The sequence below is a fragment of the Carcharodon carcharias genome, chromosome 9 (assembly GCF_017639515.1).
Source record: "Carcharodon carcharias isolate sCarCar2 chromosome 9, sCarCar2.pri, whole genome shotgun sequence".
NCBI lineage: Eukaryota > Metazoa > Chordata > Chondrichthyes > Lamniformes > Lamnidae > Carcharodon > Carcharodon carcharias.
Genome location: NC_054475.1, coordinates 128,480,443 through 128,501,201, shown reverse-complemented (window position 1 = coordinate 128,501,201; position 20,759 = coordinate 128,480,443). Strand labels below are relative to the sequence as shown.

Sequence of the window (20,759 nt, the reverse complement as noted above, 5' to 3'; positions counted from 1 at the left end):
GATGTATATGGACTAGCCATTTAATACTGTGGGTACAAGGGAAGGTCAAAGTCCAGAGTCCTGCAGCAAGTAACTCACCTCCTGCCTCCTCAAAGCCTGTCCACCATCTACAAGGCACAAAGTCAGGAGCATAATAGAATACTCCCCTCTTGCCTAGATGAGTGCTGCTCCCACAACACTCAAGAAGCTGGACAGGACAAAGCAGCCAACTTGATTGGCACCCCATCCACAAATATTCACTTCCTCCACCACTGACACACAGTAGCAGCAGTGTGTACCACCTACAAGATGCACTGCAGGAACTCACCAAGGCTCCTCAGATGACACCTTCCAAACCGATGACCACTGACATCTAGAAGGGCAAGGGCAGCAGACATACGGGAACACCACCACCTGTAAGCTCTCCTCCAAGTCACTCACCATCTTGACTTGGCAATATATCACTGCCCTTTCACTGTCACTGGGTCAAAATCGTGGAACTCCCTCCCTAAAAGTACTGTGGGTGCACCTACATCACAGGGACTGCAGCAGTTCAAGAAGGTAGCTCACCACCACCTTCTCAAGGGCAATTAGGGATGGGCAATGAATGCTAGCCTAGCCAACGATGCCCACATCCCATGAATGAATATTAAAAAAACTCCTTACTGTCACCAAACATGGAGAGATAAAACTCCAACACACTCTCCACCACAGCCAGAAGAGCCAATTTCTTTCCCCAATCATCATCTCAATGTCCTTGATGAATCTGTTTACCCCTGTGAACAAAAAAAGCAAAGACACAATCACTTGGTTTATCTTGTACAGGGTGTCACTGATGGACAGATTGGGATCTGGCAGTATTTCAAACAGAATGAGTAAATTATCGCCTCTCAACAACCTGAATACATATGAAGGTAATTGTAAACACACTGATGGCAATCCTGTCCTGTTGCCCCATCTGCCTTGATAGTTGAGAAAAACTGGTACCCGGCTGGGTAAAGCGGCAAACAGCTCAGAGTGAAGATGATTAAGCAACATCACCATCAGCAATTAACACAAAAATATACTGCAGCAAAAATGACCCAAAAGCAAGCAGCTGTAGCCCAGCATGAACAAAGGCATCATGGTGATGGCTGTTGTCTTTCTGATGTTGGCACATGGAACCAAATGGGAAGGATTTTTGACAATTTTGCCTATAACTAATAGTGCTTTTCCCAGGCGTGGCTCAGTTTGTTAGCACTCTTGCCTCGGAGTCACAAGGTCCAGAGTTTAAGCAAAAAAATCAATGCTGACCCTCCAGTGTAGTACTGAAAGAGTGCTGCACTATCAAAGGTGCAGTCTTTCAGATGAGAGATTTAAACTGCAGCCCCATCTGCTTCCTTGGCTGGAGAAAAGATCCATGGAGCTATTTTGAAGAAGAGCAGGGGAAGTATCCCTGATGTTCTGACCAATATTTATCCTTCAATCAACATAATAAAAACAGATTATCTGCTCATTATCACATTGTTGCTTATGGAAGTTTGCTATGTGCAAATTGATTGCCATGTTTTCTACATTACAACATTACTTCAATGATTGTAAAGTGCTTTAAGATGTCTAGCCATCATGTAAAGTGTCATATACATTCTAATCTTTCTTTCTTGTTTCCAATTAAGGAGAAAATTTGAATTCTCAACATGGACTATAAACATCACCTCATGCATTTTCATGTGTTTTCTAAAGAAACAGGAAGATTCAGACAAGCACTTCAATTTTATTTTTGTTTCAGTGTTTTTCCTGTTTTCCTCACCATAGATCCAGCTGAGGCCAATGAGTTCCAGCAGAGCTATTGTAATGAGGATCCACCCAGTACAGAAATAATCCAGTAAATTTAACCAGTAAATCCCAGCCTAAAATTAAAAGAGAAATTTTAAAATGTTACATGGGAAAATCATAACATTCAAAATAAGAGATTAATGGAATATGAAAACCGTGCTTTGTCTCAACTATAAAGCATCCAATTCTAACTTGTTTGCTCAATTTTTCTTCATTTCTTTAAGTTCTGGAATCAATTCTGTGCCCCGTCAATTGCTGAACATCCTTTGAAACAAGAAGGCCAAATGTCCATGCTTTACTCCCGATGTGATCTCACTCAGGTCAAATACCTCTCTGGATTTATATTTTATGCTCCTTGCAATGTATCCCAGCAGCTGTTTCCTGTTTTAACTGCCTGAGATCATTATGCTAATGGTATTAAAAACACATTAATAACACTCCCATGAAAACAACAACAATTTATATTTATATAACGTCTTTAAAGTAATGAAATGCCACAAGAAGCTTCAAAACCCCCAAGATCTCTCTCTCCATTCCCTATATCTCAACTACATCTATCAACATCCTGGGGGCTACCACTGACCAGGAGCTGAACTAGACTAGCCATAAAAATACTGTGGCTACAAAAGCAGGTCAGAGGCTAAGAATCCTGCAGCGGGTGACTCCTCTCCTGACTCCCCAAAGCCTGTCCACCATCTACAAGGCAAAAGTTAGGGGTGTGATGGAATACTCCCCACTTGCCTGGATGAGTGCAGCTCCAACACTCAAGAAGCTTGACACCATCCAGAATAAAGCAGTCTGTTTGATTAACAGCCCATCCAGCACCTTAAACATTCACTCCCTCCGCAGCAACTCGCCAAATCTCCTTGAACAGTATTTTTCATATCGACATTCCCTACTATCTAGAAGAACAAGGACAGCAGACTGCTGGGAGTCTAGTTACCAGCTACTAGTTCCTTTCTAAGTCACACATGTACCTGACTTGAAACTATATTGCCATCCTTTCACTGTCACTGAGCTGAAATCCTGGAACGCCCTCCTTTTGGCTGTGGGTGTACCTACACCACACGTACTGCAGCAGTTAATGAAGGCAGCTCAAGGGCAATTAGGGATGGACAATAAATACTGGCCTTGTCAGTGATGCCCTCATCCCATGAATGAATAAAACTAAAATCTTCATTCATTGGACGTGGTCCACGTTGAGTTTAATACAATTCTTCAGTCTTGTTTGGTTCCTTTCTCAGCTGTTTAAACATCATTCATGAAGTATGCTGGCTAACTCAAGTGTTCATTGCCTCCATCACAGCCATTGCTTCACAGTTCTCCTTTTTGGTCCCTCTCAGGACAAACAACATCCAGCATTGGGCATCTATATACTTTCAGCCCATTTAGGCTGTGTTGGATCCAGCACCCTTGGTTTGTTGGAGCTAAAGGATTCGGGTTGCACACTTGTTTCGGAGTGATTGAGTTGGTACAGAGGCAGAGAACATCAGGAGATCGTTTATAGAATAAACACGTTGCTTATTTGCAAACTAAACTCTGCAGCTACACTTGTGTGCTCACAACATAAAACTCTGTCTTCACTCATCAGTGACTAACTCAAGACTCTCCCACCTAGGGGTAGTCTGCACTACTCTGCTATTGGATATTAAGATAATTTGGCCTTACATTACAATACTTGTCTTAAAGGTACATTACATGCCAGGTTACTACAGACTGTCTTTGATTTCCACATAATTTATGAAGGAGAGGGTTTGTGCCTTATGTTTTGAGGCAGTCATTATTCACAATTTTCACACTTTCTGCCTATACCCAGTGTTAGGAAATAGAGATAGCTTAAGTAAGTTATACTTATATTTGTGGGTATTAGGAATGAGTTTTAGCTTTAAAGTTTAAGTTTGAATTGTATTTCTGTATCTGTGTGTTAAGAAAGGTCAAATGGAGTTTTAGCTTCACTTTAAAAGGCTGCTTGCATTTCTAATGTGATGTTTACGATCCCTACAAAGTGAAAGTAAACATACAAGAGTAGGAAAAACAGTGCTGCTGCCTGGAAACAGGGAGGCCAGATAGGCAGGTCCCTCCCACAGACTGTCCTGAAGATATTAATGCATATAATGTTACAGGCAATGATTTAGAATTGGACTTGTAGTCGTGTCTGATGTTAAACAGTAAAGAGCGCATTTGCATTTTGTTGAATAAAGCATTCAAAGACTGGAGGTAAAATCTTGCACCTAGCTAGAAGACAACAGCAATGTGTTTATATTACTAATAAAATTGGTGCTACAAAAGGAGATTTACCATTAAAAGACATGGAATTCAAAGGGTCTGGTGATACAACGAGACTTTACATTCAAAGGGAAGGCTAAGTATATACAGGAAAGAGTCTTGTGTGTGTGAGTCAGAGGCATGCCGCCTGTAAGCCTAAAACTGTGTGAAGGAACCAAATTGAAAGGAACCAAATTGAAAGGAGCCTAATTTTGAATTCATAAGATAAAATGTGCTTTGCCAGGTGCCTGTTTCAGTCTATGGGTTAGTGTTGCCTTGGGGAAGATTACCTGGGAGTGATTAATTAGTGGATTTGTTTAATAGTTATTATGGTAGTAATTTGTAGACATGCATATGTATTTAATACCTTGTTAAATTAATAGGTGTTTAATTTAAGTTATATGAACAAACCTCTTGAGGCTTAGTGGGTTTTATTCCTGAATTCAGAGCTGCAGCTCAAACATGCCCATTGAAAATATAGGTTATGACAGTTGTTTAAAGTTTCCCTCTGGGATTTTGAATAACTCAGCCTTTACCAACTGCTGTGTCCATTTTGGGATAAGGCTTGTCCAGGGGTAACCTCAGCTTGGATTATAACACTCAGATCCAAACTATTTTTGTTTCTTATAGTATTTTACAACTTTCATGATGCATTCCTGATGGGTTTGGGAGAAAATTTCAATGTTTTAAATTTAACAATATTTTTAATATTCTTACTACATTGTAGCTCTCGCATGCCAGGAAGGTCTCCAATTTTGACTATATAACACCACCTCAGTAAAACAGTAAATTGTTCACCAAGATTGTGTGTTTAAATCCTGGATTTACAAGCACAGCAATCTGGCTAGAGGTGAGCGTGCTTTTAAACTGAAGCAAGCTGATACTGAGACAGAAATGTACCAAGGTTGCCATCAATAAACTTCTTAGTTTTAACCTACAAATGGAAAAGTAGAAAATTACTAAAGGACAACATACCTGTGTTACACAAATAAGGCCAAGGAAATAAAATAACAAACAAACACCAGTTGTCACATAAAAGTGCTTTGGTCGTAGAAACTTAGGGAACTGGTCCAGCAGTGTTGTTACAATTAATTCTAATGAAAGAAAATGTTAAATGATGTCAGTAATCAATAAGTTACACAGTCCCAGAGAAACCCACCACTGCACAGACCAAAGTGAACAGAGGAGAGGAGCAGACGAGGACAGATTCATCTATCAATGGGAATTATTTGAGGCCTGCAATGGTGGGAATGGAGGGGGGACCGGGATGAGACCTGGAAGATCACTGTTGGGTTGGCAGGCTGATACCTTCTCACCTACAGCCGATCTTATTGGAAGCATTTGAGCAATGGAAAGGAAGGTGGGATGGAGGGACCTGCAAAGCCTCGTTTATCTATCCTTCCACTGGAGACACTTAAGTCGCTGGGTCACAGCGCTGTTTGAAGGCCATTGTGTGGAAGGATTACCCTCCACAATGAAGATCTGTACCATGATATATTTTTAATCATTTCCTACATCTTCCGAGGATTGCTGGAGCTGCTCTCATCCAGGCATTTGGGGAATATTCCATCACATTCCTGAATTGTGCCATATAGATGGTGGACAGGCTTTGGGGAGTCAACAGGTGAGTTACTCACTGCAGAAGACCCAACCTCCTATAGCCACAATACTAATCTAGCCAGTTCAGATAAGTTTCAGGTCAATGGTAACCTCCTTGATGTTGATGGTGGGATAAATAGTGATGGTAATGCTATTGAATGAACATTGAGCAATCATCAGCAACCATTCTCCTTCCTGACCTCATGATGGAGAGATATTCACTGATGAAGCAGTATTTATATAGCTAGTCTATTTCAGTTTCTGGTCATTGGTAAACCCCAGGAAGTTGATAGTGGGGGATTCAGCGATGGTAGTGCCATTGAATGCCAAGGGACGATGATTAGATTCTCTTGTGTTGGAGATGGTCGTTGCATGGCACTTGTGTGGCATGAATGTTACTTGCCACTTGTTAGCCCAAGACTGGATATTGTCCAGGTCTTGTTGCATTTGGACATGGACTGCTTCAGTATCTGAAGAGTCGCGAATGGTGCTGAACATTGTGCAAACATCAGGGAACATCTCCACTTCTGACGTTATGATGGAACAAAGGTCATTGATGAAGCAGCTGAAGATAGTTGGACCCAGGACACTACCCTGAGGAACTCTTGCAGTGAAGCCCTGGAGCTGAGATAACTGACCTCCTACAATCACAACCATCCAACCAGCAGAGAGTTTTCCCCCTGATTCCCATTGACTCCATTTTGCTAAGAGCTCCTTGATGCCACACTCGGTCAAATGCTGCCTTGATATCAAGGGCAGTTACTCTCACCTCACCTCAGGAGTTCAGCTCTTTGGTCCATGTTTGAACCAAGGCTGTAATGAGGTCAGGAGCTGAGTGACCCTGACAGATCCCAAACTGAGTATCAGTGAACAGGTTAGTACTAAGAAAGTATCATTTGATTACACTATTGATGAGCCCTTCCATCACTTTACTGATCATTGAGAGTAGACTGATGGGGCGGTAATTGGCCTGGCTCAGTTTGTCCTGCTTTTTGTGTATGGGACATTGCTGGGCAATTTTCCACATAGCTGGGTAGATGCCTGTGTTGTAGCTGTGCTCGACCAGCTTGGCTAGGGGCACAGCAAGTTCTGGAGCACAAGTCTTCAGTACTATTGCTGGAATATTGTCAGGGCCTGCAGCCTTTGCAGTATCCAGTGCCTTCAGCCAATTCTTGATATCACTTGGATTGAATCGAATTGGCTGAAGACTGGCAACTGTGAATCTGGGGACCTCCAGAGGAGGCCGAGATAGATCATCCACTCGGTACTTCTGGCTGAAGATTTTTGCAAATGCTGCAGCCTTATCTTTTGCACTGATGTGCTGGGCTCTTCCGTCATTGAGGATGGGAATATTTGTGGAGCCTCCTCCTCCAGTGAGTTGTTTAATTGTCCACCACCATCCAACTGGATGTGGCAAGATTGCAGAGCTTAGATTTGATCCATTTGTTGTTGAATGGCTGAGCTCTGTCCATCACTTGCTGCTTTTGCTGTTTGGCGCGCAAGTAGTCCTGCGTTGTAGATTCACCAGGTTAGCACCTCATTTTCAGGTATGCCTAGTTCTGCTCCTGGCATGCCCTCCTGCACTCTTCATTGAACCTGGGTTGATCCCCTGGCTTGGTGGTAATGGTAGAGTGTGGGATATGCCAGGCCATGAGGTTACAGATTGTGTTTGAGTACAGTTCTGCTGCTGCTGATGGCCCACAGCACCTCATGGATACCTAGTCTTGAGTTGCTAGGTTTGTTCAAAATCTATCACATTTAGCACGCTGGTCATGCCACACAACATGATGGAGGCCATTCTCAATGTGAAGGCAGGACTTGGTCTCCGCAGTGACTGTGCGGTGGTCACTCCTACTCTCATGGAAAGATGCATTTGTGGCAGGCAGGTTGATGAAGATGAGGTCAAATATGCTTTTGCATCTTGTTTGTTCCCTCGCCAACTGCTGCAGACTCAGTCTAGCAGCTATGTCATTTACGACTCAGCCAGCTCGGTCAGTAACGGTGCTGCTGAGCCACTCTTGATGATGGACATTGAAGTCTCCCTTCCCCGAGTGCCCTTGCTAACCTCAGTGTTTCTTCAAAGTGGTGTTCAACTTGGAGGAGTACTGACTCATCAGCTAGGGGAAGGAAGGGGGGTTGTGGGGTTGGGAGGGGTGGAGGTGGCTGCGGTACGTGGTAATCAGCAGGAGATTTCCTTGCCCATGTTTGATCTGTTGCCATGAGACTTCATAGGGCTCGAAGTTAATGTTGAGGACTCCCAGGGCAACTTCCTCCCGACTGTATACCGCTACTCTGCTGGGTTGTCCTGCCGGTTGGTATGACTATGTCAGGCTGTTATTGACTAGCCTGTGAGACAGCAAACCTGACCCCCCCCCCCACCTCCCCCCCCCGCCCCCCCCCTCCCAGCCCACCCCACCACCACGGTTTTGGTACAAGCCTCCAGCTGCTAGTGCAGAGGGACTAACAGGGTGTGCCTTTGTCATTTCTCGTGACAAGCCCGATGTCAGATGGTCCATCTGCTTTTTTTTGTTCCTATCGCAGTGATTAGCAGCACTTGGCTTGCACGGCCATCTCATAGGGCAGATATGGGTCAAACATATTGCGTGGGCCTGGAGTCACATGTCACATGACCAATATGGGTGGCACATTTCCTTTTCTGAAGGGCTACAGTGAACAAGATGGGTGCTTTACAATAAAGCAGAAGCTTCATTATCACCAGTGAAGATAATAGCTTTTAAATTCTAGATTTATTTAATTGTCTGAGTTTAAATTTGAACATATGAAATAGGAGCAGAAGCTCCTCAAGCCTACTCCGCTATTCAGTAAGACCACAGCTAATTTGTTTGTGTTTCATGTTCCATATTCCCATCTGCCCCTTGCCTAACAAGAATCTATCTAACTCTGCTTTAAAAATATTCAGTGACCCTGCCTCCACCACCTTCTGAGGCAGAAAGTTCCAAAGTCGCACAGCCCTCTGAGAGAAAAAAAATTTCCTCATCTCTGTCTTAAAAGGGTGACCTCTAATTTTAAAACAGTGCCCTCTAGTTCTGGACTCACCCACTAGAAGAAACATCCTTTCCATGTCGACATTGTCAAGACCATTCAGTATCTTATATTCTTCAAACAAGTCACCACTCATGCTTCTAAACTCCAGTAGAAACAAGCCCAGCCTGTCCAACCTATCCTCATAAGACAACCCACTCATTCCAGGTGTCAATCTAGCAAACCTCCACTGAACCACCTCCAATATATTTACATCCTTCTTTAAATAAGCAGATAAAACTGCACACAGTATTCGAGATGTCTCAACAATGCCCTGTATAACTGAAGCATAACATTCTTATTTTTATGTTTAATTCCTCTCGTAATAAAGGATGGCATTCTATTAGCCTCTTGATTACATGCCGTACCTTCATACTAACCTTTTGTAACTCATGCACTCGAACATCTGGATCACTCTGCACCTCAGAATTCTGTAGTCGTTCTCCATTTAAGTGATACTCTGCTTTTTTATTCTTCCTGCCAAAGTGAACAACTTCACATTTTCCTACACTATTCTCCATCTGCCAGATTTTTTCCCACTCACTCAACTTATCTTTATCTGTCTGGAAACTCCTTATGTCTTCTTCACAACATACTTTCCGACCAATCTTTGTGTCATCTGTAAATTTAGCTACCATGCCTTCTCACCCCTCATCAAAGTCATTGATGTAAATTGTAAAAGGTTGAGGCCCCAGCACAGGCCCCTGCGGAATTCCACTTGTCACATCCTGCCAATCCAAGAGAAGATCCATTAATGCATACTTTCTGTTTTCCGTCAGCTAGCCAATATTCTATCCAGATTAATATGTTGCCTCCTACACTATGAGCTTTTATTTTCCAAATTAAACTTTGATATGGCACCATATCAAATACTTTCTGCAAATCCAAGTACAGTACGTTTACAGACTCCCCTCTGTCCACTGCACATGTTACTCCTTCAAAGAACTCTAATAAATTTGTTAAACATAATTTCCCTTTCACAAAACCATGCTGACCTGACCTGATTACCTTGAGCTTTTCTAAGTGCCCAGCTATAACCTCTTTAAGGATTAACTCTACACCTTCACCACTACAGATGTCAAGCTAACCAGCCTATAGTTTCTTGTTTTCTGCCTCCCTCCCTTCTTGAATAGAAAGGTTATATTTGCTATTTTCCAGTCCGATGAAACCTTTCCAGAAACTAGGAAATTTTGGAAAATGAACACCAACGCATCTATTATCTCATTAGCCACCTCTTTTAAGAGCCTAGGATGAAGTCCATCTGGAACCGGAAACTTGTCAGCTGTAGCTCCATCAGTTTGCGCAGTGCTACTTCCCTAGTGATTGCAATTTCACCAAGTTCCTCTCTCCCTCCACCTCCTGATTTACATCAGGAGGTGGAGGGGAAAATAGTGAAATTCCTCAGCTGCTGAGCTGAGATTTAAACTCATGTCTCTGGGTCATTTATCCAGGCCTCTGGACGACTCCAGTGACAAAAACGTAATATATCAATGTCATCGTTCCTCAGTGCATTTTTATCTAATCCTGCTCCTGTACCTCTGCTGTGTGGGAAACCGTTCAGATGCACCTCAAACTGTATGATGATTATCATCAGACACCTGGAGCTGCAGCTCCTGGGCACAAATGGAGAAAAATGAGGCTCTACCATGTAGGAAAAGGAAAAGGGAGAGGGAACATCACCTGAACAGTGAGATTGAAAATCACTGCAATTAAAATCAAACTGATATCTTCCAGATGCTGAGGTGACATTTACCTGAATATTCATTTAATGCTGCTGTTAACACAATGAATTCAAACAGATTGATGCTCCATTGGACAGCGAGCAGAGAGTTGCCACAAAGAAACATTACTCATTCACTGACATCACCAGCAGTAATTCCCGACCCTACATTATAAGCATAATAAATACAACTTCCTTTTATATAAATAGAAAGTGATTATTTAAATGAAGTATTGTCATTCTTACCCAAGGATGCAAACTGCGTGTCGAGTCCCAGAGTGATCAGCATGAGGAAAAATAAAAAGGACCAGAATGGTGCCCATGGCAACTGTGCAAGAGCCTCTGGGTAGGCAATGAAAACCAAACCAAAACCTAAACAGTGGATATAATTGACATGGTAAAATTAATGTAACATACAGTAGACATTTTATTTTTATCCTTTTAAGGGATGTAGGTGTCACTGGCAAGGTCAGCATTTATTGCCCATCACTAATTGCCCTTCAGAAGGTGGTGATGAGCTGCCTTCTTGAATCACTGCAGTCCATGTGGTGTAGGTACATCCACAGTACTGTTAAGGAGGGAGTTCCAGGATTTTGACCCAACGACAGTATAGGAACGGCGATATATTTCCAAGTGAGGATGGTGTGTCACTTGGAGGGGAACTTGCAGGTGTTGGTGTTCCCATGCGTCTGCTGCCCTTGTCCTTCCAAGTGGTAGAGGTCATATGTTTGGAAGGTGCTGTCTGAGAAGCCTTGGTATTCTGCTGCAGTGCATCTTGCAGATGGTACATACTGCTGCCACTGTGCGTGTTGGTGGAGGGAGTGAACATTTAGGTGAATGTGTTGGGTGCTGATCAAGTGGCCGTCTTATCCTGGATGGTGTTGAGCTTCTTGAGTGTTGTTGGAGCTGCAGTCATCCAGGCAAATGGAAAGTATTCCATCGCACTCCTGGCTTGAGCCTTGTAGATGGTGGACAGAGTTGCAGGGAACAAGGAGTGAGTTGATTGCCACAGAATTCCTCTGACTTGCTCTTGTAGCCACAGTATTTACACAGACCAGTTTCTGGTCAATGGTAATCCCAAAGGTGTGGATAGTGGGGGATTCAGTGATGGTAATGACATTGATGTAAAGGGGCAATGGTTGGATTCTCTCCTGGTGGAGACAGATGTTGTCTGGCACTTGTGTGGAGTGAATGCCACCTGCCACTTATCAGCCCAAGCCTGAATGTTGTCCAGATCTTCCTGCAATATGGACATGGACTGTTTCAGTATCTGAGGAGTCACAAATGGTGCTGAACGTTGTGCAACCATCAGTGAACATTCCTACTTCTGGCCTTATGATGGATGGAAGGTGATGAAGCAGCTGAAGATAGTTGGGGCTAGGACACTATGCTAAGAAACTCCTGCAGAGATGTCCTGGCACTGAGATGGTTGGCCTCCAACAACCACAACCATCTTCCTTTGTGAGAGGTATGGCTTCAACCAATGGAGGGTTTTCTCCCTGATCCCCATTGATTCCAGTTTTGCTAGGGCTCCTTGTTGCCACACTTGTCAAATGCTGTCTTGATGTCAAGGGCAGTCACTTTCCCCTCAGGTCTGGAGTTCAGCCCTTTTGTCCATGTTATGAACATACAAACAAGGAGCAGGAGTAGGTCATTCAGCCCCTCGAGCCTGCTCTGCCATTTAATAAGATCATGGCTGATCTGATGATAACTTGAAATCTGCATCCTGCCTACCCCGGATAACCTATCACCCCTTGCTGACAAGGGATCTAACCACCTCTGCCTTAAAAATATTCAAAGACTCTGCTTCCACCACCTTTTCAGGAAGAAAGTTCCAAAGACTCTGAGAGAAAATATCTCACCTCATCTCCATTTTAAATGAGGCAACCCCTTATTTTTAAATAGTGACCCCTAGCTCTAGATCTTTCCACAACAGTAAACATCCTCTCCACATCCACCCTTTCAGGACCCCTCAGGATCTGATATGTTTCAATCAAGTCACCTCTTAATCTTCTAAACTCCAGCGGATACAAGCCTATCCTGTCCAACCTTATAAGACAACCCATCCCAGTTATTAATCTGGTAAACATTCCCTGAACAGCTTCTAACATACTTACACCCTTGCTAAAGTAAGGTGACCAATACTATACATTGTACTCCAAATGTGGTCTCGTTAGTGCACTGTATAACCGAAGCATAACCTCCCTACTTTTGTATTCAATTCCCCTTGCAATAAATGATAACATATGAGTTTTCCTAATTACGTGCTGTACCTGCATACTAACTTTTTGAGATTCATGCACTAAGACACCCAGAACCCTCTGCATCTCAGAGCTCTGCAACCTCTCACCATTTAGATAATATGCCTCTCTTTAATTCTTCCTGCCAAATGGAAAATTTCACATTTTCACACATTATACTCGATTTGCCAGATCTTTGCCCACTCACTTAACCTATCTATATCTTTTTGTAGCCTCTTTATATCCTCTTCACAAATTACTTTTCTACCTTTCTTTGTATCATCAGCAAATTTAGCAACCATCCCATCCATCCCTTCATCCAAGTCATTTATATAAATTGAAAACAGTTCAGGTCCCAGCACTGAGCCCTGTGGAACACCACTTGTTACATATTACCAACCTGAAAAAGATCCATTTATGCCTACTCTCGGCTCCCTGTTAGCCAGTCAATCTTCTATCCATGCCAATATGTTACCCCCAATAGCGTGAGCTTTTGCTTTCCACAATAACCTTTGATGTGGCACTTTATCAAATGCCTTCCAGAAACTGAAGTATAGTACGTCCACTGATTCCCCTTTATCCACAGCACATGATACTTCCTCAAAGAACGCCAATAAGTTGGTTAAACACAATTTCCTTTTCACAAAAACATGTTGACTTTGCTTGATTGCATTGAACTTATCCACGTACCATGCCATGGCTTCTTTAATACCAGCTTCTAACATTTTCCCTATGACAGATGTTAAGCTAACTGGCCTGTAGTCCCCCACTTTCTATCTACCTCCCTTTTTGAATAATGGACTTTCATTTGCTATCTTTCAATCTAATAGAACCTTTCCCAAATTTTGGGAGTTTCGGAAAATGTTTGGACCAAGGCAGTCGTGAAGCAGGAGCCAACTGGACTGGCTGTTCAATTTGCCACCATAATGCTGCTAGTGCTGGTGGAAAACTGAAACACAAAACATATTGACTAGAATGGTTCCAGCCACTTCCAGCATAGCCCGTGTGGCACACCCTGAATGCAAAGGTGCCTGTGTGGCCATGTGTTGTGTGTACCCGATAAATTCGGAATGGGTGGACTTGAAATGGAACAGCCTCCCACACTGATTTGATGCAGGATCTGCCATTTTGGTCCTTCCATGTACAGTTAAGACCCTCTCGTAATCACTCCCAGCTGAGCATGCATTCAGCTGGACAAGCCCAGCCTCAACCACCAACCCCACCAGTAATACTCTTCATAGGGATAACCATGGGCCCATCAGGTGAGGTGCTTTTGTCTTTCTTTTGAGGGTGAAGAGTTAGTGGAAGGTGGAAGGATAGTGTTGAGTGTTATTGGAGGAGTTTTCCCAAAATGGATGGAAATATATGAGGTGAAGTCACCAACGTCTTCTGCTACAATTGAGAAACTATGTCAAAGTTTTGCCATTAACAGATTAACAGAAATAGTCGTTTCTGATAATGGCACAGCATTCACGAGTGCTGAGTTTTAATGGTTTACCAGCCTCAATGATATCACTCATGTAAAAGCTTCACCATACCACCCTTTCTCAAATGGGCTGGCTGAAAGGATGGTTCAAAATTCAAGGTAGGCATGAAGAAGCTAAATGGTGATTCCTTGGCAACCAAGCTAGCACGCTTTCTTTTTCATTACAGGACCACCCCTCGTACAACAACAGATGTTACACCTGCGGAGTTGTTGTTGAAACACCGTCTCAGGACAAAATTGAGATTATTAATGCTGAATTTACAGGGGAAGGTGAAAAGGAGTTAGGGAAGCCAGAAAACTAGACACGGCTGGCATAATCATGAGAGGAAATTTACTGTGGGAGAGATGGTATACATGAAGAACTTTGGAGAAGGACCAAAGTGGTTACCAGGTAAAATAAGTGCAGTGGCTGGACCTCTATCTTACCACGTAGAGGTGGAAGGCCAAGTCATACAGAGACAGGTGGATCACTTAAGGAAGAGAGAAACAGGTCACCAAGAATTTATTCCACCAGTGATCACGACTGGGTCAGTGTTGCCTGTTGAGGATACTCAACCTATTCGGACATGTTTGATGTTCCTGTAAGAGATGAGGATACAGATCTATAGGTGCCCACCATCGCACCTGATATTCAGGTAACTCCAGAAAAGGAAGTTCTTAACAAAGCATCTCAAGTTGCAGAGCTGAGACATTCTATATGCATAAGGAAACCACCAGAAATACTGAATTTGTAAATATTTTGTTGTTTTGAGAAATTTGTATTTGTAAATATAAAATGTATATCTGAGTAAAGGGGGAGGGATGTGGTAATAATGGTCTTAATTGGTGTTTAATATACCTTTAAGAAGAATAGTGCTTGTTAAGGAAGATCACATGATCTTTAATACCCAATAAGAGGGTAGCGTGGACAACCTCAGTAGTCGGTAGTCAGTAGTTAGTAGTTATGTGTGTAGAGATTGCATTTGAGTTGAAAGCACAGATGTAGTACTGCTGAGGGCCTTGTTAATAAACTCAGTTTCCACCTAAGAAGTGTCTGCTGGTTAACTTTATCTATCGTACCAATTCAACCACCAATCACAAGGCCATCCTTTTCTACCATCTCTCTGTTTCTTTCTCAATCCTTAAATCCCACTGAGTGGATACACCATTATGGATCACACTATTCACTAAGGTCCCAGACGGCCTGTGGCCCTCATTATCAGTTCACAATTCCAGTGAACTCAGAACAAACAATTATAAGCTGAAGGCTGCTGTAAGAAATCTAACTGATGAGACAAGTCATGAGATTCCGTGTTCCAACAACACCCAGCCCAGTAAGTATAATTGTACCTTTACCTGACTGTGCAACTTCTGAAACAGGCTTGCCTTGTACATGAGCCATGTGTCCAAGGGTTGAGAAGATGGCAAATCCAGCAAACACACTCGTAGCACAATTAACAACACAGATAATGATGGTATCTTGGTAACAGTTATTGTGGAATTTGTTGTAGGATGACAGTGTTAATAAACTGCCCCAACCCACTGCAAGAGAATAGAAAATCTGTGTTGCAGCATCTTTCCAGACCTGGTTAATAGAAGGGAGAATTAATCAGCACTGAGAGATTTCACTTGAACTCATTCAACAGATAAAACTATGTTAACCATGTAGAGGGTTAGTCCCACAGCTCAGTGGTGAGCTAACTGAATGAAGTTCCCTCTGGTCAACAGCATCTCCATTAAACAGTCATCATTCCATCTCCCTATCTACTACTTGCTGCCAAATTCCCTCTAGGAGCCTCGATGCTTTCCACTGTCACCCATGTTTTCTAGTGAGTGATTCGATTCTTTACTTGCAGTTTGTACACTGACACGCAGTGACCTCCATTCTTTTACTGAAAACAGCAACAAAGGAATCATTTTCACACTCGTATCCAATGCAACAAAAACCCACCAAATTCAAAATTTAGACCTCAGTATCAATAAAGACCTTGTCACTGTTTTTATTGTCCACTGTAAAACACAGTGTAAATGGCATACACAGGGAATAGTTGTGATCATGTAAACAGAGGATAAATAATTTAATTAGGCATCAAAATTGGAAGGGATATAAAACAGGGTGCCAATTTGATATCAACCATTTTATACTCACACAAATTCAAAGGCTCATTATCTGCTGTGGGAATCATGGTGAGGCTAATAACACTCATGATTATTTGTACACAAATCCCACAGCAACTTCAGGTTAAACTCAGAAATCCAAACATTCTTGTCCAATATTCACCACTCCATCACTCAGAATCATAGAACCACACAGTGCAAAAGAGGCCCTTCAGCCCATCGAGTCTGCACCAATACGTGAGAAATACCTGACCTATCTACCTAATCCCATTTACCAGCACTTGGCCTATAGTCTTGAATGTTATGACGTGCCAAGTGCTCTTCCAGGTACTTTTTAAAGGATGTGAGGCAACCCGCCTTCAGCACCCTCCCAGGCAGCGCATTCCAGACTGTTACCACCCTCTGGGTAAAAAAAGTTTTCCTCACATCCCCCCCTAAACCTCCTGCCTCTCACCTTGAACTTATGTCCCCTTGTGACTGACCCTTCAACTAAGGGGAACAGCTGCTCCCTATTCACCCTGGTCATGCCCCTCATAATCATGTACACCTCGATCAGGTCACGCCTCAGTCTTCTCTGCTTCAACGAAAACAATCCAAGTCTATCCAACCTCTCGGGAGCCTCAGGAAACCGGAAGCTGTCTATCTGCCTCACATTTATATACACTGACCAGTGTGAAGTTTCTGTACTTGTACTGTCAATACAAACTAAACTCAGCAAAGATGCTTAAGTAACTTCAAATCTAATTAACCTTTCAACGATGTGTAGATTCAGGTTATAAATGTTACTGGAGATTTAGAAAAAAGTTTTAATTAGTTTAACTTTTCTTTCTGTGGCTATTTTATTTCTCTCTCTTTTCTTCATTTCTCTTTATTTCTCTTTCTGTACCTGATTTAACATTGAATTCACCCACTCTAACACTTCTTTCTCTGTCTCAATCACTGTGCTGTAAATTTCACAATACTACAATCTGATTGGTTAAGGAGATACTCAGTTGCTTTTCCATATTCATTCAGATCCCAGATATGGATGATGTTTTGTCACTTCCATCTCCTACTTCCAGCTACTTACAACACCAAATATCATTGACATCAAAAGGGTAAGTACAAGCCTAATAAGGAATGGGTAATATTTATTGCCCTGCTACAGCCATATTTGAGACAATATTTACCCCAAAGATTAATAAGAAAATTCACCTGAAAATTTTATTACTGAATCTGTTGCAAGGTTTCTGAACGAAGGAGACATCGAAAGGAAATTCCATTCCACCCCATTCCCTATCACTCTATCTCATTCAGTTCCGTCCTATCTCTTCTCTCTCCATCCCAGCCTTTGTCATCCCTTCCCTCATGCTAACACCAAGCTGATAAAAACTGTAAACTAACTCATTCAAACTTATCACAGGGTCTCAGTAAAAATGAGCAATACCTAGAAATTAGTTTTCCTCCATTTCAGCAAAAACCCAAAAGCAACACTCAGATTTTAAATTGACGATCCCAAGCAGATAAAAAAATGAAGTGAAACATTAAACAATTCAAATAAAAGTTACATCTGAAATTCAGTCAATTGTATTGTTGTGTTTACCTCAGCATCAGCCAGCTTGGAGAAGTCTGACTGGCTTCCAATGTAGAAATCAATTCCTTTATCGGCTCCCTCCAGGGTAGCACCTCGGATCAGGAGTATGATCAGAACCACATAAGGGAATGTCGCAGTGAAATAAACCACCTGATCATGGAAAGTAACTTATTAGATTTTCCTGTATTGCTGGTACAACATTTACAGTATTGAATCCAATTGGATGGGAAACTAACAGGATTGTGATCAAAGCAGAGAATGAATCATAAGATAAATGGATCAGTAATGACTACATGAATTGAAAACTGAGCTGCAAAATGGAACTGAATTTAACGTGCAGAATAATATCCTAACTTTTATGTATTTCACATTCAGGGAAATAACATACTTAAACAGGAAAAGCAATCGGAGCGTGATGAATATATTTCACCCTTCAGGTTTCTTTGTCAATCTCATTGTCCAGACAAACCTCATTTCACTCAAATAAAACCAGGATCCTAATCTGCTTAATCACTTAGCCAATCCTGCCGAGCCTTCCAGAGCAATTGGGAATTCACCCTGAGTCCCTGTATCAGTGACTGGAACCCTTAGGATGAGGGGCACATTTCAGGGGTTTGGGGAAAAAGCAGGTTATAGTCGCTTTTCAGGTGCAGGTGTTGCTGCTTACACCCAGCCTGTGCCTGTTCTTATTGAGACAGGCAAGATGCAAACTTATTGGTGCCTCTTCACTTACATGATTGTAGCTTTGGTGTGAGTGGGGCCCACATTGCTGGTTGCCTGAGAGCTCAGCAAGGGGCTGAGCAGTGTGGGCTGACTTCATATGGTGCAACCAGTTGGCTCCTCTTAAAGGCCTTTCTTTAAGGGGTGCACTCTGTGGCAGAGAGGTTCTACTGTCAGCTGCTGCTGACACTGGCTGCAGGTAGGAAGCACACAAAATTATTGCCAGTGAAGAGAGAGGGCTCTTAGGCTCACAAATGCAGTGCTGGAGTCACAGTGGTATGACCATGAGGTGAGAGACCAAGCTTCCATGGCAATGAGGGGGAGGTGCAGCAGTCTCTCAAGGATCACCTACCGATTGGAATGAGAAAGATGACCTGGGAGGTCTAAGTAAGGATTTGGAACCGGATGGCCTGGCAATATTGCCACAAGAAGTTTAATGTCCCTATGCAGCTGGTGAAGGTCAGTGAAAGTATCTTCACATGATATCTACCCACTGCTCTGCCAAACTCTCAGTTTGCTCAATACCCATCACTCAGCCAGCAGTAGCCCCAACAATCATGACTCGTGTCTAATACTCCATCTCACCTTCATACATAAACCAATGATACCAGCCTGACACTGAGCTCTTACAGCTTCCACACGCCTTCAATTTCAGCTGTGGTAGGCACAACGTCTGCATAAGGCAACACAATCACTAATATTCTGCCCTCTCTCTCTCTCTCCCAGGACAAGATCTCCCACCCAGTCTAAGGGAGAGGAGCAGAATCAGTGAGGGGCAAGGATGCCTGCTTCTCTTGACTCCTATGGAGGAGATGGATCTCAGTATCATAGTGCCAACTGCAGCAGAGCCCCTGGCAACCAGTGTCAGTGAGAACATTGAGAAAGATGGGATGTTCCTGTCATCTACTCAATGTTTCCTCTAACTTCTTTTGGTTCTGTGAGGCCAGCTTGTTGCACCGTGTGATCCCGTCAAGGTTAATGAGAACCGATGCATCCACACAGTTTATGGGGAATGTTCTTTATGTCCCTTTTCAAATCCCACCTCACCCTTTTCCTGATATCCAACATGACATGCAAGTTGCTGATGGTGTGACCATGGACCGCTTGCTTCCTCTCCACACCAGTCCCCTAACTTCCCTCATCTCAATCTCATCTCATTTCTAATTTTCTACTTTCAGATACTGCCGCCTGACCAGCCACAATACGCCAGGAGGAATAGAGAGTGAGCAATCGCACAACACTGATGAATAAGCACCTGATCTAACACTCGCAGCCACCAGCTCAGGCACTGGCACAACACCTACCTTAGAGGCTGGTATGAAGTTGGGATCTTCATGTGGTGAGGCACCAGGTATGAGTGGGCTGCAACCAGGCAAGGGGCTCATCTACCAGCTTATCATTTGGCAGGGTCACAGACAGGTCCTGCTACAGGGACTGAGATGAGGATCTCGATGGGGTGGTGCATAGGAGATCACTGATGAGGATCACTTGGTGCACTGGCTGGCTTGCCAGACAGCCTCGCTCACTATCAAGGCGAATGGAGAAACCTGGCTCCAGTGTGGCAGAGAACATCATGCAGACCTTAATGTCACCACAGCTTCAGTCCATCTCCCTGTGGTGTTGCAGACCCAGAGACACTACCACTGCAGCTCATACCTGTTGCAGCCTTTGTATGAACTGGTCAGTCTGCTTCGCTGTGAGGGTGCAGTGCCACCCCCTGCTAAATTCAGCAACTCACCACAACACCTCTATAAACACCCTACAGTACTTCCACAAACCGAGCAATAGTATACAGAGATAAAAACAAAAAAACTGCGGATGCTGGAAATCCAAAACAAAAACAGAATTACCTGGAAAAACTCAGCAGGTCTGGCAGCATCGGCGGAGAAGAAAAGAGTTGACGTTTCGAGTCCTCATAACCCTTCAACAGAACGAGGTGAATCCAAGGAAGGGGTGAAATATAAGCTGGTTTAAGCTGTGTGTGTGTGTGTGTGTTTGTGTGTGTGTGTGTGTGTGTGTGTGTGTGTGGGGTGGGGGGGGGGGGCGTTGGAGGGGGGCGGGGGGGGGGGTTTGGGTGGGGGGAGAGTTTCCAGGACTGTCACTGACCTCATCTCCTCTGGGGATCTTCCTCCCACAGCTTCCAACCTGATAGTCGCCCAACCTCGGACAGCCCGCTTCTATCTCCTACCCAAAATCCACAAACAGAACTGTCCCAGTAGATCG

General features: G+C 43.2%; 1 protein-coding gene across 1 annotated transcript in view; it reads right to left on the bottom strand.

Moving 5' to 3' along the window:
* The window catches only part of LOC121282473 (sodium- and chloride-dependent neutral and basic amino acid transporter B(0+)-like), a 66,250-nt gene that overhangs the window by 10,410 nt on the left and 35,081 nt on the right, over positions 1-20,759 (bottom strand). Inside the window, exons 6-11 of the mRNA XM_041196176.1 lie at positions 17,826-17,966; positions 15,482-15,710; positions 10,667-10,792; positions 5,035-5,153; positions 1,769-1,868; positions 646-755 (exon numbers count right to left, since the gene is read on the bottom strand). Coding sequence (XP_041052110.1) covers positions 646-755; positions 1,769-1,868; positions 5,035-5,153; positions 10,667-10,792; positions 15,482-15,710; positions 17,826-17,966 — 825 coding nt within the window. The remainder of the gene's footprint in view (positions 1-645; positions 756-1,768; positions 1,869-5,034; positions 5,154-10,666; positions 10,793-15,481; positions 15,711-17,825; positions 17,967-20,759) is intronic.